This window comes from Oncorhynchus masou, chromosome 11, assembly GCF_036934945.1.
Source record: "Oncorhynchus masou masou isolate Uvic2021 chromosome 11, UVic_Omas_1.1, whole genome shotgun sequence".
NCBI lineage: Eukaryota > Metazoa > Chordata > Actinopteri > Salmoniformes > Salmonidae > Oncorhynchus > Oncorhynchus masou.
Genome location: NC_088222.1, coordinates 18,437,716 through 18,464,541, shown reverse-complemented (window position 1 = coordinate 18,464,541; position 26,826 = coordinate 18,437,716). Strand labels below are relative to the sequence as shown.

At 46.1% G+C, this 26,826-nt stretch overlaps 2 protein-coding genes across 6 annotated transcripts in view; both read right to left on the bottom strand.

Annotated features, from left to right (window-relative positions):
* LOC135548251 (tetratricopeptide repeat protein 28-like) overlaps nt 1–18,219 on the bottom strand; it is a 153,649-nt gene extending 135,430 nt beyond the window's left edge. For all 5 annotated transcript variants that reach the window (XM_064977641.1, XM_064977644.1, XM_064977642.1 and 2 more), the window contains exons 1-2: nt 17,913–18,219; nt 15,913–16,332 (exon numbers count right to left, since the gene is read on the bottom strand). In XM_064977641.1, the coding sequence (XP_064833713.1) occupies nt 15,913–16,332; nt 17,913–17,942 (450 nt within the window). In that variant the 5' untranslated portion in view covers nt 17,943–18,219. The remainder of the gene's footprint in view (nt 1–15,912; nt 16,333–17,912) is intronic.
* A 1,057-nt stretch (nt 18,220–19,276) lies between these two features.
* On the bottom strand, nt 19,277–23,813 carry pla2g3 (phospholipase A2 group III). Its single transcript, XM_064977050.1, has 8 exons — nt 23,228–23,813; nt 22,140–22,272; nt 21,835–21,969; nt 21,552–21,726; nt 20,873–21,485; nt 20,602–20,737; nt 20,028–20,144; nt 19,277–19,493 (listed from the first exon to the last, which is right to left on the bottom strand). The coding sequence occupies exons 1-8, from the start codon at nt 23,811–23,813 to the stop codon at nt 19,277–19,279; spliced, it is 2,112 nt and encodes a 703-aa protein (XP_064833122.1).
* Nucleotides 23,814–26,826: the final 3,013 nt, after the last annotated feature.

The following is a 26,826-nucleotide window of genomic DNA, read 5'->3' as shown; positions in this document are numbered from 1 at the left end:
AGATTGCTGTTTAGCAGTCTGATGGCCTTGAGATGGAAGCTGTTTTTCAGTCTCTCGGTCCCAGCTTTGATGCACCTGTACTGACCTCGCCTTCTGGATGATAGCGGGGTGAACAGGCAGTGGCTTGAGTGGTTGATGTCCTTGATGATCTTTTTGGCCTTCCTGTGACATCAGGTGGTGTAGGTGTCCTGGAGGGCGGGTAGTTTGTCCCTGTGATTCATTGTGCAGACCTCACTACCCTCTGGAGAGCCTTCCGGTTATGGGCGGAGCAGCTGCCGTACCAGGCGGTGATACAGCCCGACATGATGCTCTCGATTGTACATATGTAGAAGTCTGTGAGTGTTTTCGGTGACAAGCCAAATTTCTTCAGCCTCCTGAGATTGAAGAGGTGCTGTTGCGCCTTCTTCACCACGCTGTCTGTGTGGGTGGACCATTTCAGTTTGTCCATGATGTGTACGCCAAGGAACTTAAAACTTTTCACCTTCTCCACTACTGTCCCGTCAATGTGGATAGGGGGGTGCTCCCTCGGCTGTTTCCTGAAGTCCACGATCATCACTTTGTTTTGTTGATGTGGAGTGTGAGGTTATTTTCCTGACACCATACTCCGAGGGCCCTCACCTCCTCCCTGTAGGCTGTCTCATTGTTGTTGGTAATCAAGCCTACCACTGTAGTGTTGTCTGCAAACTTGATGATTGAGTTGGAGTCGTGCATGGCCACGCAGTCATGGGTGAACAGGGAGTACAGGAGAGGGCTGAGAACGCACCCTTGTGGAGCCCCAGTGTTGAGGATCAGCGGGGTGGAGATGTTGTTTCCTACCCTCACCTCCTGGGGGCGGCCCATCAGAAAGTCCAGGACCCAGTTGCACAGGGCGGGGTCGAGATCCAGGGTCTCAAGCTTAATGACGAGTTTGGAGGATACTATGGTGTTAAATGCTGAGCTGTAATCGATGAACAGCATTCTTACATAGGTATTCCTCTTGTCCAGATGGGTTAGGACAGTGTACAGCGTGATTGCGATTGCATCGTCTGTGGACCTATTGGAGCGGTCAGCAAATTGGAGTGGGTCTAGGGTGTCAGGTAGGGTGGAGGTGATATGATCCTTGACTCTCAAAGCACTTCATGATGACGGAAGTGAGTGCTACAGGGCGATAGTCATTTTGCTCAGTTACCTTAACTTTCATGGGAACAGGAACAATGGTGGCTCTCTTGAAGCATGTGGGAACAGCATACTGGGATGCTGTCCATAAACACACCAGCCAGCTGGTCTGCGCATGCTCTGTGGACCCGGCTAGGGATGCCATCTGGGCCGGCAGCCTTGCGAGGGTTAACACGTTTAAATGTTTTACTCACATTGGCCGTGGTGAAGGAGAGCCCGCAGGTTTTGGTTGTGGGTGGTGTCAGTGGCACTGTATTGTCCTCAAAGCGAGCAAAGAAGTTGTTTAATTTATCTGGGAGCAAGACGTCGGTATCCGCGACGGGGCTGGTTTTCTTTTTGTCATCCGTGATTGACTGTAAACCCTGCCACCTACAGTTGACGTCGGAAGTTTACATACACTTAGGTTGGAGTCATTAAAACTACTTTTTCAACCACTACACAAATTTCTTGTTAACAAACTGTAGTTTTGGCAAGTCAGTTAGGACATCTACTTTGTGCATGACACAAGTAATTTTTCAAACAATTTTTTTCAGACAGATTATTTCACTTATAATTCACTGTATCACAATTCCAGTGGGTTAGAAGTTTACACACACTAAGTTGACTGTGCCTTTAAACAGCTGGGAAAATTCCAGAAAATGATGTCATGGCTTTAGAAGTTTCTGACGGGCTAATTGACATAATTTGTGTCAATTGGAGGTGTACATGTGGATGTATTTCAAAGCCTGCCTTCAAACTCAGTGCCTCTTTGCTTGACATCATGGGAAAATCAAAAGAAATCAGTGAAGACCTCAGAAAAAAATTGTAGACCTCCACAGTCTGGGTCATCCTTGGGAGCAATTTCCAAATGTCTGAAGGTGCCACATTCATCTGTACAAACAATAGTACCCAAGTATAAACACAATGGGACCATGCAGTCGTCATACCGCTCAGGAAGGAGACGTGTTCTGTCTCCTAGAGATGAATGTACTTTGGTGTGAAAAGTGCAAATCAATCCCAGAACAACAGCAAAGGACCTTGTGAAGATGCCGGAGGAAACAGGTACAAAAGTACCTATCCACAGTAAAACGAGTCCTAAATCGACATAACCTGAAAGGCCACTCAGCAAGGAAGAAGCCACTGCTCCAAAACCGCCATTAAAAAAGCCAGACTACGGTTTGCAACTGCACATGGGGACAAAGATCGTACTTTTTGGAGAAATATCCTCTGCTCTGATGAAACAAAAATGGAGGTTTTGACCATAAAGACCATTGTTGTGTTTGGAGGAAAAAGGGGGAGGCTTAAAAGCTGAAGAACACCATCCCAACCGTGAAGCACGGGGGTGGCAGCATCATGTTGTGGGGGTGCTGTGCTGCAGGAGGGACTGGTGCACTTTACAAATTAGATGGCATGATGAGGGATGAAAATGTTGTGGATATATTGAAGCAACATCTCAAGACATCAGTCAGAAAGTTAAAGCTTGGTTGCAAATGGGTCTTCCAAATGTACAGTGACCCCAAGCATACTTCCAAATTTGTGGCAAAATGGCTTAAGGACAACAAAGTTAAGGTATTGGAATGGCCATCACAATGTCCTGACCTCAATCTTATAGAAAATTTGTGGGCAGAACTGAAAAAGCATGTGCGAGCAAGGAGGCCTACGAACCTAACTCAGTTACACCAGCTCTGTCAGGAGGAATGGGCCAAAATTCACCCAACTTATTGTTGGAAGCTTGTGGAAGGCTACCCGAAACGTTTGACCCAAGTTAAACAATTTAAAGGCAATGCTACCAAATACTAATTGAGTGTATGTAAACTTCTGACCCACTGGGAACGTGATGAAAGAAATAAAAGCTGAAAGAAGTCACTCTCACTACAATTATTCTGACATTTCACATTCTTAAAATAAAGTGGTGATCCTAACTGACCTAAGACAGCAAATTTTAACTAGCATTAAATGTCAGGAATTATGAAAACTGAGTTTAAATGTATTTGGCTGAGGTGTATGTAAACTTCCGATTTCAACTGTACCTCTCGTGTCTGAGCCATTGAATTGCAACTCTACTTTGTCTCTATACTGACACGTAGCTTGTTTGATTGCCTTGCGAAGGGAATAGCTACACTGTTTGTATTCGGTCATGTTTCCAGTCACCTCCAGATTTGCCGAGATGAGGGCTAGGGAGGGCTTTGTATGAGTCGCGGAAGTTAGAGTAGCAATGATCCAGAATCTTGACAGCCTGTGTCGCGCATTCGATATGCTGACAAAATTTAGGGAGCCTTGTTTCAGATGAGCTTTGTTAAAATCCCCAGCTACAATAAATGCAGCCTCAGGGTATATGGTTTCCAGTTTACATAGAGTCCAATGAAGTTCTTTCAGGGCTGTCGAGGTATCTGCTTGGGGGGGATTATACATGGCTGTGATTATAATCAAAGACAATTCTCTTGGTAGATAATTCGGTCGGCATTTGATTGTAAGGAATTCTAGGTCAGGTGAACAAAAGGACTTGAGTTCCTGTATGTTGTTATGATCACACCACGACTCGTTAATCATAAGGCATACACCCCCACCCTTCTTCTTACTAGAGAGATGTTTGTTTCTGTCGGCGCAATGCGTGAAGAAACCGGGTGGCTTTACCGACTCCGATAGCGTGTCTCGAGTGAGCCATGTTTCCGTGAAACAAAGAACGTTACAGTCTCTGATGTCTCTCTGGAAGGCAACCCTTGCTCGGATTTCGTCTACCTTGTTGTCAGGAGACTGGACATTGGCTAGTTGTATACTCGGGAGCGGTGAGCGATGTGCCCGTCTACGGAGCCTGACCAGAAGACCGCTCCGTCTGCCCCTTCTGCGGCGTTGTTGTTTTGGGTCGCCGGCTGGGATCCGATCCATTATCCTGGGTGGTGGGCAAAACAGAGGATCCGCTTCGGGGAAGTCGTATTCCTGGTCGTAATGTTGGTAAGTTGATGTTGCTCTTATATCCAGTAGTTCTTCCCGGCTGTATGTAATAAGACTTGAGATTTCCTGGGGTAACAATGTAAGAAATAATACATTAAAAAAACGCAAAGCGAGGTGACCATCTCTGTCGGCTCCATTCTTTCATTCCTCAGGGCTGCTGTTTGGAATGTGAACACTGGGAAAAGCTGGTATACAAAGTCTGGTGTTCAGCTGGGCTCATGGTCAGGATTAAAACTAAAGCCCAAACCCTTTCCAGCTGACTATACATTCAGAAATGTAGCCCTCTCACACTAAGTCTGTATGAAGGCCATTAAAACACTAACTCCTGGGCTCCCGAGTGGTGCTGCGGTCTAAGGCACAGCATCTCAGTGCTAGAGGCGTAACTACAGACCCTGGTTTAATTCCAGGCTGTATCACAACCGGCCATGATTGGGAGTCCCATAGGGCGGCGCACAATTGGCCCAGTGTTGTCTGTGTTAGGGTTTGGCTGGGGTTGGCCATCATTGTAAATAACTATTTCGTCTTAACTGACTTGCCTAGTTAAATAAAGGTAAAATAAAAATAAATCAACAAACATAACGACTGTTTAATAGCAATGTATGTGTTTATTCCACTTCCCGTTCTCATTCTCTTTCTCTTTTACATCTAGCCATCCATTTCTCTACCACTCTATCCACGTCTCCCTTTTCCCATTCCCCTCTTAATGGCCAATCCATCTATTTCTCCCAACATCTCTCCCTCCACACTGCCACTTTGAGGAATCCAACTGTGTGAGTGAGATAGGGAGGGAAAGAGAGGGAAAGAGAGTGAGAGAAATAGAGAAAGGGGGAGAGGAGGGATTGGGGGTCTGTGCTTCGCTGAGACAGCAGAGTTGGTGGGATCTGACTGTGTGTGAGCAGATGTCTCTTTGTGTGTGTGTGTGTGTGTGTGTGTGTGTGTGTGTGTGTGTGTGTGTGTGTGTGTGTGTGTGTGTGTGTGTGTGTGTGTGTGTGTGTGTGTGTGTGTGTGTGTGGTGGGGGGACATTTTGTTAGTACCCACAATGTCAAATGCTATTTCTAAAGGGGTTTAGGGTTAAGGTTAGAAATGGTGTTAGGGTTAGAATTAGGTTTATGGTTATGGTTAGGAGCGAGAGTTAGTTTTAGAGTTAGGGTTAAGAGCTAGAGTTATGGTTAAGTTTTCAGGTTAGGGTTGAGGTTAGGGTAAGGGTTACGGTAAGGGGTTAGGGAAAATAGGATTTTGAATGGGACTGAATTGTGCGTCCCCACAAGGCTGTGTGTGTTGGCACGCACAAGTGTCCATGAACATCTCCCAATTAATATTAGCCAATTAAAACCACTGTACTGCTAGCCCACACAGAGGCTCATTAGAGGCGTGTGTGTATGTGTGTATGAGTGAGTGTGTGGGTGCGTGCATGTGACAGCAGGAACTAAATGCTGATGATGCATGCTTTTCTTGTGTTCTCACACTGTCTCATGGATGAGAGGCTGCAGACTTTCTTCATCTGTCTTCATCAATTCTTTTAATAGAATAGGAGGAAGAGAGGAATTATTTTCTCAACACACTCATTAAGCTTTCTGTTGGATGTGGAACAAAATGTTTAGGAGTGCATGATTTTTAAACCCCAGCACGCACACAACTAACTACCATTCAGATGTCATTCAGGCCGACACCACAACAGTACACAGAACTCTAAGCCTGTATTGTGTGCCACTGAGCTGAAACAGGGGATTGGGCTTTATAATTATTTGCATGAATGATGAATTTTGTGGGTTTATATACAGGATTATAAACTGGGTGGTTTGATCCCTGAATGCTGATTGGCTGAAAGCCATGGTATATCGGACCATATACCACAGGTATGACAAAACATTTATTTTCACTTATAATTAAGTTGGTAACCATTTTATAATAGCTATAAGGCACCTCGGAGGTTTGTGGTATATGGCCAATATACCATGGCTATGGGCTGTGTCCAGGCACGCCGCGTTGCGTCGTCTTAAGAAAAGTCCTTAGCCGTAGTATATTGGCCTTATACCACACCCCCTTGGGCCTTATTGATTAATTATAATTGGTGTGTTTTGTCATGTGTGAAAGGTATTTCTGATTTAATACTGCCCTCTGGTGTTCATGACGCAATATCCCTAGGCAACCTAAATAAAAGGTGAAAAATCTGTTGATGTACCCTTGAGCAAGGCACTTAACCCTAATTGCTCCTGTAAGTCACTCTGGATAAGAGTGTCTGCTAAATGACTAGTTGGATGGTTCAAGTTGGATGTTTTGATGTTTGTGGGGCTGAAAGCTGCTTCAACGGTGAAAGCTACATGGGAACATGGCCAACCAAACACGCTCCCAGAGTTTCTGTCTCACGAGGCAGACCTTTCAGGGTCCATATGGCCCTTCATATGTAAACCTGTAGTGAAAGACTGACTACTTCAAAACCTTTCGTAGAGCATGTGACCGACTTATTTAGAGAGCTAAACATAGTCTGGAGAGCTTGAGAGAGGGAGGGAGGGAGGGAGGGAGGGAGGGAGGGAGGGAGGGAGGGAGGGAGGGAGGGAGGGAGGGAGGGAGGGAGGGAGGGAGAGAGAGAGAGAGAGAGGGAGAGAGGGAGAGAGGGGGAGAGAGAGGGGAGAGAGGGAGAGGGAGAGGGAGAGGGAGAGAGAGAGCTTGAGAGAGGGCGAGAGGGAGTGAGAGAGAGAGAGAGAGAGAGAGAGAGAGAGAGAGAGAGAGAGAGAGAGAGAGAGAGAGAGAGAGGGAGAGGGAGAGGGAGAGAGAGAGAGAGAGAGAGAGGGAGGGAGGGAGGGAGGGAGGGAGGGAGGGAGGGGCGAGAGAGAGGGAGAGGGAGAGGGAGAGAGAGAGGGCGAGAGAGAGGGAGAGGGAGAGAGAGATAGCTTGAGAGAGGGCGAGAGAGAGGGCGAGAGAGAGAGAGAGAGAGGGAGAGGGAGAGGGAGAGGGAGAGGGAGAGAGAGCTTGAGAGAGGGCGAGAGGGATTGAGAGAGAGAGAGGGAGAGAGGGAGAGAGGGAGAGAGGGAGAGAGAGAGAGAGAGAGAGAGAGAGAGAGAGAGAGAGAGAGAGAGAGAGAGAGAGAGAGAGAGACGGGACAACACCAAATTGAGACTCTGCACGCAGAATTCTGCAAAAATATTCTGCAAAAATATCCTCCGTGTACAACGTAGAACACATTTACATTACATTTACATTTAAGTCATTTAGCAGACGCTCTTATCCAGAGCGACTTACAAATTGGTGAATTCACCTTCTGACATCAGTGGAACAGCCACTTTACAATAGTGCATCTAAATCATTTAAGGGGGGGGGGTGAGAAGGATTGCTTTATCCTATCCTAGGTATTCCTTGAAGAGGTGGGGTTTCAGGTGTCTCCGGAAGGTGGTGATTGACTCTGCTGTCCTGGCGTCGTGAGGGAGTTTGTTCCACCATTGGGGGGCCAGAGCAGCGAACAGTTTTGACTGGGCTGAGCGGGAACGAGAGAGATAAAGTCAGTAGATAGAACCCTTATGGTGCTTATTCCTCTTAAAACGAACCTCCGGCTGCTTGGTCATACCCGACACCCCACTGAGGGAGGGGGGGAGAGAGATAAAGTCAGTAGATAGAACCCTTATGGTGCTTGGTCATACCCGACACCCCACTGAGGGAGGAGGGGGGGTGTCGGGTATGACCAAGCACCAAATAATGCATGCAGAGCAGAATTAGGCCGATACCCACTAATTATCAAAATCCAGAAAAGAGCTGTTAAATTCTATAACCACCTAAAAGGAAGCGATTCCCAAACCTTCCATAACAAAGCCATCACATACAGAGAGATGAACCTGGAGAAGAGTCCCCTCAGCAAGCTGGTCCTGGGGCTCTGTTCACAAACACAAACACACCCTACAGAGCCCCAGGACAGCAGCACAATTAGACCCAACCAAATCATGAGAAAACAAAAAGATAATTACTTGACACATTGGAAAGAATTAACAAAAAAACAGAGCAAACTAGAATGCTATTTGGCCCTACACAGAGAGTACACAGTGGCAGAATACCTGACCACTGTGACTGACCCAAACTTAAGGAAACTTTGACGATGTACAGACTCAGTGAGCATAGCCTTGCTATTGTGAAAGGCCGCCGTAGGCAGACATGGCTCTCAAGAGAAGACAGGCTATGTGCACACAGCCTACAAAATGAGGTGGAAACTGAGCTGCACTTCCTAACCTCCTGCCCAATGTATGACCATATTAGAGAGACATATTTCTCTCAGATTACACAGATCCACAAAGAATTCAAAAACAAATCCAATTTTGATAAACTCACATATCTACTGGGTGAAATTCCACAGTGTGCCATCACAGCAGCAAGATTTGTGACCTTTTGCCACAAGAAAAGGGCAACCAGTGAAGAACAAACACCATTGTAAATACAACCCATATTTATGCTTATTTATTTTATCTTGTGTCCTTTAACCATTTGTACATTGTTAAAACACTGTATATATATAATATGACATTTGTAATGTCTTTATTGTTTTGAAACTCCTGTATGTGTAATGTTTACCATTAATTTTTATTGTTTAGTTCACTTTATATATTATCTACCTCACTTGCTTTGGCAATGTTAACACATGTTTCCCATGCCAATAAAGCCCTTGAATTGAATTGAATTGAATTGAATTGAGAGAGAGAGAGAGAGAGAGAGAGAGAGAGAGAGAGAGAGAGAGAACAACAGACAACAAATTCCAATTGGCTATACTAAAACTCTTTAACATCATCCTTAGCTCTGGCATCTTTCCCAATGTTTGGAACCAAGGACTGATCACCCCAATCCACAAAAGTGGAGACAAATTTGACCCCAATAACTACCGTGGAATATGCGTCAACAGCAACCTTGGGAAAATCCTCTGCATTATCATTAACAGCAGACTCGTACATTTCCTCAATGAAAACAATGTACTGAGCAAATGTCAAATTGGCTTTTTACCAAATTACCGTACAATAGACCATGTATGCACCCTGCACACCCTAATTGACAACCAAACAAACCAAAACAAAGGCAAAGTCTTCTCATGCTTTGTTGATTTCAAAAAAGCCTTCGACTCAATTTGGCATGAGGGTCTGCTATTCAAATGGATGGAAAGTGGTGTTGGGGTTAAAACATACGACATTATAAAATCCATGTACACAAACAACAAGTGTGTGGTTAAAATAGGCAAAAAACACACAAATTTCTTCCCACAGGGCCGTGGGGTGAGACAGGGATGCAGCTTAAGCCCCACCCTATTCAACATATATATCAACGAATTGGCGTGGGCACTAGAAAAGTCTGCAACACCCGGCCTCACCCTACTAGAATCTGAAGTCAAATGTCTACTGTTTGCTGATGATCTGGTGCTTCTGTCACCAACCAAGGAGGGCCTACAGCAGCACCTAGATATTCTGCATAGATTCTGCCAGAACTAGGCCCTGACAGTAAATCTCAGTAAGACCAAAATAATGGTGTTCCAAAAAAGGTCCAGTCGCCAGGACCACAAATACAAATTCAATCTAGACACCTTTGCCCTAGAGCACACAAAAACCTATACATACCTTGGCCTAAACATCAGCACCACAGGTAACTTCCACAAAGCTGTGAACGATCTGAGACAAGACAAGAATGGCATTCTATGCCATCAAAGGGAACATAAAATTCAACATACCAATTAGGATCTGGCTAAAAATACTTGAATCAGTCATAGAGCCCATTGCCCTTTATGGTTGTGAGGTCTGGGGTCCGCTCAACAACCATGATTTCACAAAATAGGACAAACACCAAATTGAGACTCTGCATGCAGAATTCTGAAAAAATATTCTCTGTGTACAACATAGAACACCAAATAATGCATGCAGAGCAGAATTAGGCTGATACCCGCTAATTATCAAAATCCAGAAAAGAGCGGTTAAATTCAACAACCACCTAAAAGGAAGCGATTCCCAAACCTTCCATAACAAAGCCATCACCTACAGAGAGATGAACCTGGAGAAGCTCGTCCTGGGGCTCTGTTCACAAGCACAAACACACCCCAAAGAGCCCCAGGACAGCAGCACAATTAGACCCAAGAAAATCATGAGAAAAGATCATTACTTGACACATTTGAAAGAATTAGAATGCTATTTGGCCCTAAATATAGAGTACACAGTGGCATAATAACTGACCACTGTGACTGACCCAAACTTAAGGAAACTTTGACGATGTACAGACTCAGTGAGCATAGCCTTGCTATTGAGAAAGGCCGCCGTAGGCAGACATGGCTCTCAAGAGAAGACAGGCTATGTGCACACTACCCACAAAATGAGGTGGAAACTGAGCTGCACTTCCTAACCTCCTGCCCAATGTATGACCATATTAGAGAGACATATTTCCCTCAGATTACACAGATCCACAAAGACTCGCTCTTTGAAAACAAACCCAATTTTGATAAACTCCCATATCTACTGGGTAAAATTCCACAGTGTGCCATCACAGCAGCAAGATTTGTGACCTGTTGCCACAAGAAAAGGGCAACCAGTGAAGAACAAACACCATTGTCAATACAACCCATATTTATGCTTATTTAACCATTTGTACATTGTTACAACACTGTATATATACATAATATGACATTTGTAATGTCTTTATTGTTTTGAAACTTCGGTATGTGTAATGTTTACTGTTAATATTTATTGTTTATTTCACTTTTGTATATTATCTACCTCACTTGCTTTGGCAATGTTAACACATGTTTCCCATGCCAATAAAGCCCCTTGAATTGAAGAGAGAGAGAGAGAGAGAGAGAGAGAGAGAGAGAGAGAGAGAGAGAGAGAGAGAGAGAGCTTTCCAGAACAACAAAGCCAGGGTTGGTGACCACTGGCCAAGGTAAAGAAACTCAGTCAGCAATCATCAGGAAAAAAAACTTTATCCATCTGTCCATTGTAATAGAGACATTAAAGTATTTCAAACACACATGCAAGTGTGTGTGTTTAGTCTATTGTGCCAACAGAGAAGTTAACGGTGTGCAGCGGATTGGCGACTGGAGGGAAGCCGACAGAAAGAGGGAAGAAAAGAGAGGGAGGACAGAAACAGAAAGGGAGGTACAGGAACAGAGAGGGGGGACAGGAACAGAGAGGGGGACAGGAACAGAGAGGGAGGACAGGAACAGAGAGGGGGGACAGGAACAGACAGGGAGGACAGAAACAGAGAGGGGGACAGGAACAGAGAGGGAGGACAGGAACAGACAGGGAGGACAGAAACAGAGAGGGAGGACAGGAACAGAGAGGGGGACAGGAACAGATAGGGAGGACAGGAACAGAGAGGGGGACAGGAACAGATAGGGAGGACAGGAACAGAGAGGGGGACAGGAACAGAGAGGGAGGACAGGAACAGACAGGGAGGACAGAAACAGAGAGGGAGGACAGGAACAGATAGGGAGGACAGGAACAGAGAGGGAGGACAGGAACAGAGAGGGGGACAGGAACAGATAGGGAGGACAGGAACAGAGAGGGAGGACAGGAACAGAGAGGGAGGACAGGAACAGACAGGGAGGACAGAAACAGAGAGGGAGGACAGGAACAGAGAGGGGGACAGGAACAGATAGGGAGGACAGGAACAGAGAGGGAGGACAGGAACAGATAGGGAGGACAGGAACAGAGAGGGAGGACAGGAAGAGAGAGGGAGGAGAGGAACAGACAGGGAGGACAGGAAGAGAGAGGGAGGAGAGGAACAGATAGTGAGGACAGGAACAGAGAGGGAGGACAGGAAGAGAGAGGGAAGACAGGAACAGACAGGGGGACAGGAACAGACAGGGGGGACAGGAACAGAGAGGAAGGACAGGAACAGACAGGGGGACAGGAACAGACAGGGAGGACAGGAACAGAGAGGGGGACAGGAAGAGAGAGGGAGGACAGGAACAGAGAGGGGGTACAGGAAGACACAGGGAGGACAGGAACAGACAGGGGGACAGGAACAGACAGGGAGGACAGGAACAGATAGGGAGGACAGGAACAGAGAGGGGGACAGGAAGAGAGAGGGAGGACAGGAACAGAGAGGGGGTACAGGAAGACAGGGAGGACAGGAACAGACAGGGGGACAGGAACAGACAGGGAGGACAGGAACAGATAGGGAGGACAGGAACAGAGAGGGGGACAGGAAGAGAGAGGGAGGACAGGAACAGACAGGGGGACAGGAACAGACAGGGAGGACAGGAACAGAGAGGAAGGACAGGAACAGACAGGGGGACAGGAACAGACAGGGAGGACAGGAACAGAGAGGGGGGACAGGGACAGAGAGGGAGGAGAGGAACAGATAGGGAGGACAGGAACAGACAGGGAGGACAGGAAGAGAGAGGGAGGACAGGAACAGACAGGGGGACAGGAACAGACAGGGAGGACAGGAACAGAGAGGGGAAGGACAGGAACAGACAGGGGGACAGGAACAGACAGGGAGGACAGGAACAGAGAGGGGGACAGGAAGACACAGGGAGGACAGGAACAGAGAGGGAGGACAGGAACACACAGGGAGGACAGGAACAGAGAGGGGGACAGGAACAGATAGGGATGACAGAAACAGACAGGGAGGACAGGAACAGATAGGGAGGACAGGAACAGATAGGGAGGACAGGAACAGATAGGGAGGACAGGAACAGAGAGGGGGACAGGAAGAGAGGGAGGACAGGAACAGACAGGAAGGACAGGAACAGACAGGGAGGACAGGAAGAGAGGGAGGACAGGAACAGACAGGGAGGACAGGAAGATAGAGGGAGGACAGGAACAGACAGGGAGGACAGGAAGAGAGAGGGAGGAGAGGAACAGACAGAGAGAACAGGAAGAGAGAGGGAGGACAGGAACAGAGAGGGGGTACAGGAAGAGACAGGGAGGACAGGAAGAGAGAGGGAGGAGAGGAACAGATAGGGAGGACAGGAACAGACAGGGAGGACAGGAAGAGAGAGGGAGGAGAGGAACAGACAGGGAGGACAGGAAGAGAGAGGGAGGACAGGAACAGAGAGGGGGTACAGGAAGACACAGGGAGGACAGGAACAGACAGGGGGACAGGAACAGACAGGGAGGACAGGAACAGATAGGGAGGACAGGAACAGAGAGGGGGACAGGAAGAGAGAGGGAGGACAGGAACAGACAGGGGGACAGGAACAGACAGGGAGGACAGGAACAGATAGGAAGGACAGGAACAGACAGGGGGACTGGAACAGACAGGGAGGACAGGAACAGAGAGGAAGGACAGGAACAGACAGGGGGACAGGAACAGACAGGGAGGACAGGAACAGAGAGGGGGGACAGGGACAGAGAGGGAGGACAGGAACAGACAGGGGGACAGGAACAGACAGGGAGGACAGGAACAGAGAGGGGGGACAGGGACAGAGAGGGAGGAGAGGAACAGATAGGGAGGACAGGAACAGACAGGGAGGACAGGAAGAGAGAGGGAGGACAGGAACAGACAGGGGGGACAGGAACAGACAGGGAGGACAGGAACAGAGAGGAAGGACAGGAACAGACAGGGGGACAGGAACAGACAGGGAGGACAGGAACAGAGAGGGGGGACAGGAAGACACAGGGAGGACAGGAACAGAGAGGGAGGACAGGAACACACAGGGAGGACAGGAACAGAGAGGGGGACAGGAACAGATAGGGATGACAGAAACAGACAGGGAGGACAGGAACAGATAGGGAGGACAGGAACAGATAGGGAGGACAGGAACAGATAGGGAGGACAGGAACAGAGAGGGGGGACAGGAAGAGAGAGGGAGGACAGGAACAGACAGGAAGGACAGGAACAGACAGGGAGGACAGGAAGAGAGAGGGAGGACAGGAACAGACAGGGAGGACAGGAAGATAGAGGGAGGACAGGAACAGACAGGGAGGACAGGAAGAGAGAGGGAGGAGAGGAACAGACAGAGAGAACAGGAAGAGAGAGGGAGGACAGGAACAGACAGGGAGGACAGGAAGAGAGAGGGAGGACAGGAACAGACAGGGAGGACAGGAAGAGAGAGGGAGGAGAGGAACAGACAGGGAGGACAGGAAGAGAGAGGGAGGACAGGAAGAGAGAGGGAGGAGAGGAACAGATAGGGAGGACAGGAACAGACAGGGAGGACAGGAAGAGAGAGGGAGGAGAGGAACAGACAGGGAGGACAGGAAGAGAGAGGGAGGAGAGGGACAGATAGGGAGGACAGGAACAGACAGGGAGGACAGGAAGAGACAGGGGGGACAGGAACAGACAGGAACAGACGGAGAACAGGAACAGACAGGGAGGACAGGCTGAAGTAAGTAACGTTCTCAAAATGGTCGTTCATTACACCTGACCTTCACACTGACCAACAAAGAATACAGCAGCAGGACCACTGCTCTGACACCGCCACCGGGCCAGTATGCACACACACAAACAAACAGACACACACACACACAGACACACAAACACACAAACACACACACAAACAAACAGACACACAAACACACAAACACACAAACAAACAGACACACAAACACACAAACACACAAACACACAAACACACAAACACACACACAAACACACAGACACACAAACAAATAGACACACAAACACACAAACACACACACACTCACTCTCTTGAAGAAATGTTCCTGCTGTTATGTTATTGTCCTCATAGACCCTGCCTGCTCCTACAACACACACAAACACACAAACAAACAGACACACAAACACACACACTCGCTCTCTTGAAGAAATGTTCCTGCTGTTATGTTATTGTCCTCATAGACCCTGCCTGCTCCTACAACACACACACACACAAACAGACACACAAACACACACACTCGCTCTCTTGAAGAAATGTTCCTGCTGTTATGTTATTGTCCTCACAGACCCTGCCTGCTCCTACAACACACACACACACACACAAGCAGTTTCCGTCTATTCTCTTCCCTATAGAGAGGGGAAGTGGAGTGGAGCAGACCCAGAGAGAGAGATACAGAGCAGAGAGTAAATGCAACCCATATTTTTTTGTTGTACTTTAACTATTTGCACATCCTTCCTGTATATAGACATAATATGACATTTGAAATGTGTATTATTTTTGAACATTTGTGATTGTAATGTTTACTGTTCATGTAATTGTTAATTTCACTTGCTTTGGCAATGTAAACATGTGTTTCCCATGCTAATAAAGCCCCTTAAAATGTAATGAATTACAGAGCCAGCCTGGGAAAGCCTTTCTGGAGTTTGTCTCTTTACAAAGACCCCTGACTGCCTCAAAACATCTCTGTCTCTTAGTCTATCTGTCTGTCTGTCTCTTCTTTCTCTCTCTCTCTCTCTCTTTCTCTGTCTCTCTCTTTCCCTGTCTCTCTCTCTCTCTTGGTATCACTCTCACTCTTTCTCTCTCATTTGTTTATTGACTGTATGTTCAGGCTATTCCCTCTACAGTTGAATACAAAGAGGCACTTCATGCTGAGCACCTCCAATGCTCTGGGAATGCTCTAGAGGTTGTTGGTGTACATTAACCATGACACCTATCTCTCTAACCTTGGGCCATTACAGAGGTAGGATCTTAATTTGAGCCAGTTTGCTACAGAAAGAAAATAATCCTGCAGCAACAGGAAATGTGAATTATTATGTGGATTATAATTAATGGACATTTTTTTGAAATGACAAAGCCTTTTTAAACCTTGAATACACTACAAGTTTTCATTTCCTGCTGTGCAGGAAAATTCTCAGCAACGCAAGAGTGATGAAATGAAGATCTTACATCTGTAGTTGGAGCAAAACCCATCCCACAAACAAAGGCTCAGTTAGCAGTACAAATGTATGTTATAGTATAAAGTTGGTCCTACCTTTGGCCATTTGGGGTTGAGCAGGCGGGCTTTGAGGGCGTCGTCCAGGGCGGTCTGGTACTGTCCAAGGCGGAGATGGGCCGCTGAGCGGTTACTGTACAGGATGCAGTTCTGAGGGTCTGCAGACAGGGCCTTCCCATAGAGCTGCACCGCCTGGCTGTACTGCCCCCGCTGGCACGCCTGGTTACTGCAACGCACTGCTTCCAAAAACTCTGTCTTAGAAAGGATAGGAGGCCCAGGAGGGATGGAGGGAGCGATGGAGGGATGAGGGTCTGTCTTACGGAGAGAGGGAGGGATGGAGGGATGAGGGTCTGTCTTACGGAGAGAGGGAGGGATGGGGGGAGCAGAGGTAGGGGATGAAGAGGAGGAAGAGGGAGGGTTGGTGCTTCGGCCAGAAGAGCGAGAGCCAAAGAGAGAGAACTAAAGAGGAGAAGAGAGAGGGGGATGGGAGGAAGAAAATAAATGTAGGTAGGAGTGGTCAGTTATATTTTAATTCAATCAAATACCTTTTTCTCAACATTACAGTAATTTGACAGTCAAGTTGTGTCATCATTCCCTAAAGAGGACCATGCTGATGTACAGCTGACTTTCTAATCTGTTCCACCAAAACATCAAAGCAATATTTATATCTACATTTTATATAGTGTCTGCGAGTGTTTTTGTGAGTGTGAGTGCATGTGTGTGTAATGTGCACATTGAGGTTAACTCTCTGCTTCCTTCCCTGATCTGCTGCTACCAAATTTGTCTTTTCAGAATTACTTACATCAAGGCTGTCATTATCTCTCTCGCTCTCTCTCGCTCTCTCTCTCTCTCTCTCTCTCTCTCTCTCTCTCTCTCTCTCTCTCACACAGACACACACACACACACACACACACACACATGTTCCCTGGAGTCCCAGTGGCATTCTCTGTCCAAACAGAGAGCAAACTGGAGCACTAACTCACACAGTAGAAAGTTTTCACTGAGAGAAGAAAGAGAGAGCGACAGGGAGAGCTAGAGAGAGAGAGCAAGAGAGAGTGAGAGAAGGGAGAGGGGGGAGAGAGAGGGAGAGAGAGAGAGGGGGAGTCAGGAGAAGAGGAGAGAACAGCTGATTTTCAGCCTGTGCATATAGCTGGGTATATATGAGTCACTCTTACACACACACTCTCCATCTCTCTCCCTGCGTATTTCTCTCTATCTCGCTTACTCAATCTCTTTCTTTCTGTGTCACTCTCACTCTCTCTCCCTGCATATTTCTCTCTATCTCGCTTACTCAATCTCTTTCTTTCTGTGTCACTCTCCATCTCTCTCCCTGCGTATTTCTCTCTATCTCGCTTACTCAATCTCTTTCTTTCTGTGTCACTCTCACTCTCTCTCACACAAACACAGATGGAGGCGTGCAGGAAAATGAGCCATTGTCAAAGTGGAGCAGCAGTTGAAACAGTTGTGTTGGAAAAGTACAGGAACACCGTCTTCACACACACACACACACACACACACACACACACCACTTCCTTGTCCCTTCCTTCCTCCTCCCAGCCCAGGTCAGCAGGGAGACACATTCCTGAGAGAATGAAACCAGGGACCTCCTCTGACAGAGAGAGAGAAAGAGAAAGAGAGAAAAGAGAGAGAGAGAGAGAGAGAGAGAGAGAGAGAGAGAGAGAGAGAGAGAGAGAGACTAAAGGGGCAAAAACCACTGTTCTGTTTGTCACCTAAGTAGAAGCTAATGTTACATTTGGAACTTTTCTTATCTTATTATTATTGTAATACTGTAATATGGCATATTCCACTAAATTGCTATGAAAAGCGCGGTACGGGCTAGGCTACAATACTACTGAATAGCTAAGCAACTTGGGCATAACATCAAACGGATCATCAAAGCACTTTGGCTGAAATTGATAGGTTAGTTACTAGCCAGCCTATAGCATACTATTGCAGTTAGCTAGATCTATAGCCTAAATGCTATGTACTGTCAGAAAAACTGTAGCCTCATTTTCTTTGTTCGCCATTGGGTTATTTACCCTTTCTTTCTTCGGTCGATGCTTCTCCATCCTGTTCTAGCTTTATACACAGCGGCAGCAACTTCAAACTTTCATCCCATGGTAGTTCGCTCCCAAACAGCCACAGAAACGCTGCGCTCGCCTACAACAATGTTTTCATGGGCCTCAGAAAAATGAACAACAAGCGATATTCCACTTAACCGGGCGCGAACTAACTCAAATTATTTCCCAGAAAGTGCGCCATGTTAAATCCGTTTTTCCCCGAGTAACGGAATTTGTGGCGGGTGGAGGCGGGTCTCGGCAGGCTCGAGCTCCACGGATGCATCTCCATTCGGTCTCCAGGTCTCAATTACCCGTGCGTGGTGACATCAGAGAGGGGTTGAGTTACCTAGCAGTTATTCATTCCTGTTGTAAGTATTGTTTCTACAGAATTTTTGTAATAGATCGTTACTTACTGCAGACCTCTTCATAAATAAACAAGCCATACGCTTCATATTAAAGTAGGTTACACAATTGCCTTGAATCAAAGGTGAAAAAAAATGAAAAATAATTATAGAAAAGACGATACAAACACCATCCCTTTGTCTTTCATGAACGTATTCTAATAGTTATGGCTTACATAATAATAACCTAACACTTTGGTGTCTTTGATATAGCGTAGTTTAATGTGTCATCAAATTGACAGCATTGTAAAGACAACAGTAAGAAATAGCATACAGGCTCTGTCAAAGTGTTTATTTTAAAAAACAATGTTTTATTTTATTGAACCTTTATTTAACTAGGTTCAATACCTACACCGGTCGAACTTGAACAACGCTGGGCCAATTGTGCGCCGCTCTATGGGACTCCCAATCACCGCAGGTTGTGATACAGTCTGGATTATTACAGAGTAAACACATAATGAATAAAAACATTAAATGCAAACACTGTTTGTCTTTGATAATGATATGTGTTTCTATACAAGTAACTTATATGTACAATTTGCAGTAAGATAAAGTATTAAATGAATGCTGAGCATAGACAGTAGTTAAAAAAAAGTATTTTACACTATAGTACAGTAGCTTAGATATTTACATTCAGGACTTGAAACAGAGTTTTTCCTTTACAGCAGTAAGGCCCTGATACACATATCACTACTTACAACTGCTATTAGTAGATTATCCCTCCAACAACAACAAAAACTTGCACTTGTCTTTTTTCCTACTTGCACTGAGTTTGCTGATGTGGATGTCTCACCTAGCTATCTTAAAGTGAATGGACTAACTATAAGCAGCTCTGGATTCATCTGGATTTACAATTACTAAAATGTCAATTACAAAAATAAATAGTATCTATATCCCATAGGGGAGGAAATGGGATGGCTAAATAGATCAGGCAACATTGCATCACATTGGCACTGCATCTTCTGCTAAAGCACATTGACTGTGCTTCCTGGTCATCCTGATGCAGAGTTTGTGTAGTCTGCGTTTGGCCCATCTAGATTTGGGCCTCCTGCCGTTGTGGCCAACGGACTGTAGATGGCGCCACTCCTCCATGCCTCCACCATTGATCTTCTGCTGCTCCAGCTGAGCAGGAGAGGGTTTGACCAGAGAAGCCGAGCAGCTGTAGATAAGGAGGTAGACTGTTACAAACTCACATGCGTTTGTGTGTGTCTGTGTGTGCGGGCGTGGACCATTAGCTCAGTGGGCCTGTCTAATTTGGGGTTTTTGCACAAAATTATAATTATATCAAATCAAATCAAATCTGGCTAATAGTGGGAGCTGCAAGGAAAAAATGGGCCGGTGTATTAGAATGCCAGAGCCTATTTCTGGTCCCAGTCCGCCCATGTGTGTGTGTGTGCGGGCGTGGACCATTAGCTCAGTGGGCCTGTCTAACTTGGGGGTTTTTGCACAAAATGATAATTATCTGGCTAATAGTGGGGGCCACAAGGAAAAAATGGGCCGGTGTATTAGAATGCCAGAGCCTATTTCTAGTCCCAGTCCGCCCGTGTGTGTGTGTGTGTGTGTGTGTGTGTGTGTGTGTGTGTGTGTGTGTGTGTGTGTGTGTGTGTGTGTGTGTGTGTGTGTGTGTGTGTGTGTGTGTGTGTGTGTGTGTGTGTGTGTGTGTGTGTGTGTGTGTGATGTGGACTGTACTGACCTTGTCCCCTGTGTGCAGACCTGTGGCTGTAATGTGAAACAGGACAGAGAGATGTACTTCAACAGGATAGTCTGGACCCCAGATATCTCCTTCTGCTGAACCAGAACCTCAGACAGTCTAGAGGAGAGGAGAGGAGAGGAGAGGAGAGGAGAGGAGAGGAGAGGAGAGGAGAGGAGAGGAGAGGAGAGGAGAGGAGAGGAGAGGAGAGGAGAGGAGAGGAGAGGAGAGGAGAGGAGGACATATTGGGGTGAGTGCCAGACACACACGTGAGCACACAAGCTTACTGCTGCCAAAAAGTCCTACTTCTGTATTTTAATAAACATTTGATTTAAACATTAAGCAACAACTGCTAACACAACTAGTAGGGCTGTCCTTGACTGTCTGACCCTATGCACACAATTTGTTTTACACACCTAACAAATATACCCGTAAAGGATGGGTCACCGAAGGTGATTTGACTCGTAATTTCATTAATTAATTCACAAAATTACATACATCTGTATGTCACAGACCACTTGGTTGCACTGATCTGGTTGTCCAGTCATTACATATTGTATTATTCTGTAATAAGGACCTGCTGGTACAGTTGCAGTGGAAGAGGGTCCTGGGTTCTGGGTTGAGGAGGCTGTATCTCTTCTGGTGAGCAGGGATCTTAAACCTGCAGTCATCCAGGTCTCTGTATACATCACACACATACACATGCTGCTTCCCTACACAGACGGAAAACACAATGAAATGTAATTGAGCTCATGGTCAAGTCCACTCAAAAGGCATTATCAAAAGTAGATGCACATAGAAACAGGCAGAAAGAGACAGAAAACCAGACAATATTTTCTTTCACCTACCTGTGCTTGCTGCGTCCTGGTTAGACTTAGGCAGAGTCAGGCCAGTAAGGTGGGTGGGTTCAGCTGGCGAGGCCAAAGCCAATGCTGGGCCCGAGGCTGAGGCTGAAGTTTTTCGTCCCGACGTGCTACTCTGGGTCCCTATAGCAGTAGCAGTGCCAGTGGTGGAGGTGGGGGAAGTATTGGCAACCATATTGTCCTCTCCAGGGTAAGGGTGGATGACAGGCGAGCCAGAGGCTAGTGTTCCACTCTGACCCCCTGGGGTGAGGTCTGCTGGGGCAGCACTGGAACGAGTGGTGGGGGTGGAGGTGGAGGGAGAGGTGGAGGTGGAGGGAGAGGTGGAAGTGGCAATGTAGGGATTGGTGGTAGGAGAGGTTGAAGTGGTGGAGGGAGATGTGGAGATGGAAGTAGAAAAGGTGGAGGAAGAGATGGAGGAGGAGGTGGAGGGAGAGGTGGTGGAGATGGAGGTGGAGAGGGAGGTAGAGGAGGTAGAGATGGAGGTGGAGGATGTGGTGGAAGAGGTGGAGAGGGAGGTAGAGGAGGTGGAGGAGGTAGTGGGAGAGGTGGAGAGGGAGGTAGAGGAGGTGGAGATGGAGGTGGTGGGAGACGTGGAGAGGGAGGTAGAGGAGGTGGAGATGGAGGTGGTGGAGTTGGAAGTGGAGGAGGAGGAGAAGATAGATGTGGAGGAGGAGGGGGTAGAGTTGGAGGGGGAGGTGGAAGTGGGGGTGGAGATGGAGATGGTAGTGGTGGTATTGTCAGCCATGTCATCCTCCTCTAAGTCAGGGTCTGGCTGGGTGGAGTTGTAGAAGGTGGGAGGATGGACCACAGCATACAGAGACATCTCATACTGTTGACACCTGTCACAGAGAGGAATGAGGTAGGATCAGCCTCTACTCCATTTGACATTGCATGTTACATTAAACACTTCATGAACAAACATAAGTGAGGGAGGGATCGTCACTCACATGCCAAACCAGTTCCTCTGAGAGCACTGTAGTCTGTGGGAGAACTCAAAGCAGTGCATCTTCAGCAGGTTGAAGAAGACGTATCCCACTGTGTCTGAAATACTGTCCTCAGCCCCTAGCAAACACTGGTGAAACCTATGCACAACAACACAATGTTAATGCAACCTAAACACAACATCAATACAACACTACACAGAGGTTAGCCAGAACTGAATCAGTAATGTATAATGTTAAGGGAAAGGCAGAATCTTCCTCATGAGAGTCACAGTCTCATAGACAGAGTTAGTTTGTGACAGGCAGCCTACCTGTTATCACAGTGGCAGTGGGACAGGGTGAAAATGTTTGTGTTGAAAACTCCATAGTTGGTCTCGAACGACAGGATGGTGTCCTGGCATTGGTCATGCTCCCTGCAGCAACTGTCTGTCTCTGCAAACACACCTGTCACAGGTAGACGGGTAGGAGAGGTTCAGCAACAACAACAAGAGACCAGGTTAGGCCTATTTGATATATTGTGACGCGAAACAGAAGAATTACTAAAGTAGGGCCCTATAAAATCAGTTCAATTTTGTCTGATTCCGTATTTTGTTTCACCAAATTCCGTTTAATTTTACCCAGATTTCTGTTTCACGCTGTTTTTTTAAGGTTTTCGCTCTGAAAATCACACTTTTTAAAACTGAAAAACAACTCAATTGGATGTTCTAATCCACAACAATGTTGTCTTCTCCACCCACATCAGGAGACCACTTCAGGTCTAAAAAGAAATACAAATAGATGCAACTAACCTTTAATTCCGGTGCACGCCTCGCAAGAAGACGTTAGCGCTGTAGCTCACACAATCAATCAATCGTTTATAAAGCCCTTTTAACATCTGCAGTTGTCACAAAGTATTTATACAGAAACCCAGCCTGGAATCCCGAAGAGCTAGCAATGCAGATGTATATAGAAGCACTCTACCATCACTGTCCGTGTTTGCAAAATTAATACCGACTGGATTGATGCAAATAATGATATCATACTGCCAGGTAAGCATAGACTACTTTGTAGTTAACATTTAATTGAGAAGGTTTTTGGGAAAGCATTTCCATCTACCAACATCATCGCTAACGGCTGCACAAAGTGGTAGACGCTTTATGTGTTAATTCATTTAGATGATTCCCTACTAAGGACAATACATGTTTGAATATGGTTGAATTACATTTTAATATCTGGATTCCATAATTCTGTCTGCGTTATCCGCATCGCGGATTTTATAGAGCCCTACAAATGGGCACATGAATCAATCAATTACATTCTGCTTTAATACCCCATACAATTACAAATGAGAAAATATTATCAAAAGGAGAACCACATCTTAGTCTGGAACACAGTTACAGATACAACACCGACCACCTACCTAAATCGTCATAGGTCGATGCCTTGTTCCCTGAGCCGCACCAAAGCGTTCCCGGCACGATGAGACCACGTTTTACGCGCCGATGGGTTTGCGTCTCATCCCTGGAACTGTCACCACCGTCTCCAAGAAGATTCTGGAACGCTATATCATCATTAACGCTCCGTGCGTGCCTCTTACGCCTTGTCTCTGTATGTTCCTCAGAGGCATCTCCAACGGCTTCGCGCTGGGTGACCGTTGGAGAGCTAACAGGAGCGCATTGGCTTTCAAGTTCAGACTGCGCACTGACATGAAAACGTTCACGAGGACGGTCAGAGAACTCTCCTGTGGTGTTCTTCTCCCGACACACAGACATGTAGCTGTCTGTAACGGCCGTGTCGACACTCACTGCGCAGTTGACCAGTCTATTCTCCACCGACCACACACTGTGGTAGAGATGGAGGGATGAGGAGGAGGCGTGGTGAGTTTCGCTGTGGTGTCGGAGAAAGCTGAGATGGGTCTCACCGTACGACGTGACTTTACTCCAGAAACAGAAATCCCTCGGGTCAGCAGCAGCTGCAGTGGTCAACATCAGTGACACTGCTGCCATTATTACAGCAGAAAATAAAATGGAGTTGATGTGCATTTTCGGCACCAATGTAAGCACTTTAAATGTCCTTCAGTACTTTATAGATAAACTAATATTTGTAATAAAAAGCACCGAACCCAATCCAATTTAATTTCTCGTTTTATAAAACACTCCCTTTCTCTTATGCTAAGAGGTAAGATTAAATATATAAATAAAATGTTGCCGCACCCCGAACTTGCATTAAAATACATTCACTTTGCAGCTGATACGTAATTAACAGTGGCCCTATCCACTAGTTTCCACTGTCTGAGGATGTCTGAAAAGAGACGGACCTCAGGCCAGTTTTAAACTGTTCTACGAGGGGCTTTCCCGCCCGCAATATTCTGCGCTTCGAATTGACCACGTGGTTGTGGTGTGTCTTTGTGTAACTAACCAGTCTTCCAGCCAAGCTTTGTGTGCAAGTAGTATATGTCGGAGAAACCTCATGGAAACAGGACGGGTCTAATGTAGGTAACTTTCCAAAAAAATAGGCATACGCTAGAAGAAGTGGACATTTTTGTGTCGGTAAAAATAACTATGTAAGAAATGTTGGTGGAGACTCTTTTATGCGCAAATAATAGCCATTATGACCTAATAGCCACGCGATGCAGCCTTGTCTCATAAACTGGACGTAACATAGTAAACGTAAATCCGGGAATCGAAATTAGTATATGTTACATTTGGTTACTTACAGATGGTTACTTACCATGAGATTGCTCATGTTGATTTTGTCCACACACACCAGATGCAATCAGACGCAGGTTGAAATATAAAAACAAACTCTGAACCAACTATATTAACTTGGGTACAGGTCGAAACATATTGTAACGACCCTGGGTTTTATATGCGCGGAAATCAACCCTGCCTTAAGAGCATGCTTTTGCAGCACAGTCGATAGCGCGCCAGACCTCGGGCTCGAAGGTCGAGGGTTTGAGACCTGCTCCCTGCTGTTTCATTATAATATGAAACACTCGTGGACATTTTTCTAGCTTGCTGTTGCTAGCTAATTTGTCCTGTGATATAAACATTGGGTTGTTATTTTACCTGAAATGCACATTCCTTTTTCTCGGGATCGCTCGCTCACGCAATGAGGGCGGTGTGGTCAGCATGCTAGGCAAAAATGAAAGTAAGGTGGTTGGTCGGGTGGATGGGTGGTCGCATAATCTCATCACAGCCAACTTTAGCATTTTAGCTAATTAACAGCTTTTCAACTACTTACTACTTTTCAGCTAGTTTGCGACTACTTAGCATGCTAGCTAACCCGTCCCCTAACCCTTTTAGCTAACCCTTCCCTTAACCTTAACCCTTTTAGCTAACCCTTCCCTTAACCCTAACCATTTTAGCTAACCCTAACCCCAACCTTAACCCTTTTAGCTAACCCTAACCCTTTTAGCTAACCCAAACCCTAACCTTAACCCTTTTAGCTATCCCTTCCCTTAACCCTAACCCTTTTAGCTAACCCTAATTTTAACCCTTCAACCTAACTCCTAAACTTAACCCTAACCCCTAAAATAGCAAACATTAGACAGCTAGCCACCTAGATAGAATTCAAAACATAGTGTATGTTTTGCAAATTCATAAAATATAACATAAATGGTCATTTAGAACATATCATACAAAATGGATGATGGACATCCACAACTTAACACATACCATCCGAAACGTAACATATCATACTAAAGTACTTTCTCAGATTTACATACAGAATAATACGACGTGCTCTGAGACCAGGTTGCACAGGTTGCAGCTATGACGTGCTGTATGGTCCTCCCACTAACACTCGTTGGGAAAGCATGAAGTTTATTAGGCTACAGATGATATTAATTATGAGGAACTTCACAGGGTGGTAAAAGTGCAAGGTGAGCTTGATGATACTTTCCAATAAATATTGAGGGTTTTATTCTGGTGACATGATCATCGATGCTTGGCTGCCTTTTGACAAAAAAATGTATCTTGCTCTTTTGTTCAAAATAATCTCATCGTTGGCCAGTGGTTCCCAATCTGGAATACTAGAACCCCTGGGGGTAATTGGACATATACACAGGAGGTACATATGGGTAGTGTCCTTGGGCTGTTACTCTTCTCAGTTTTCTACATAAGGATCTGCCACTGGTCTTTACATGAAGCAGGAATGTACACAGATGGCTCTACATTCTAAATGTCAGCACCCAAAGCCAGTGAGCTCAATGCAATTCTAAATAAGGAGTTACAGTAATGGAGTGCTCCTACTACAGCTGGTAATGAGGTGCTCCTACTACAGCTGGTAATGAAGTGCTCCTACTACAGCTGGTAATGAGGTGCTCCTACTACAGCTGGTAATGAGGTGCTCCTACTACAGCTGGTAATGAAGTGCTCCTACTACAGCTGGTAATGAAGTGCTCCTGCTACAGCTGGTAATGTAGTGCTCCTACTACAGCTCCTGGTAATGTAGTGTTCCTACTACAGCTGGTAATGTAGTGCTCCTACTACAGCTCCTGGTAATGTAGTGCTCCTACTACAGCTGGTAATGTAGTGCTCCTACTACAGCTGGTAATGAGGTGCTCCTACTACAGCTGGTAATGAAGTGCTCCTGCTACAGCTGGTAATGTAGTGCTCCTACTACAGCTCCTGGTAATGTAGTGTTCCTACTACAGCTGGTAATGTAGTGCTCCTACTACAGCTCCTGGTAATGTAGTGCTCCTACTACAGCTGGTAATGTAGTGCTCCTACTACAGCTGGTAATGTAGTGCTCCTACTACAGCTGGTAATGTAGTGCTCCTAATACAGCTGGTAATGTAGTGCTCCTGCTACAGCTGGTAATGAGGTGCTCCTACTACAGCTGGTAATGTAGTGCTCCTACTACAGCTGGTAATGTAGTGCTCCTACTACAGCTGGTAATGTAGTGCTCCTGCTACAGCCACAGATCATTGAGTGACTCAAAGTTTACTTAGATATGATGGTTATTATATTAATATTTGCACATAAATGCGTTTTCACTGCCATTAAAAGTGAAACT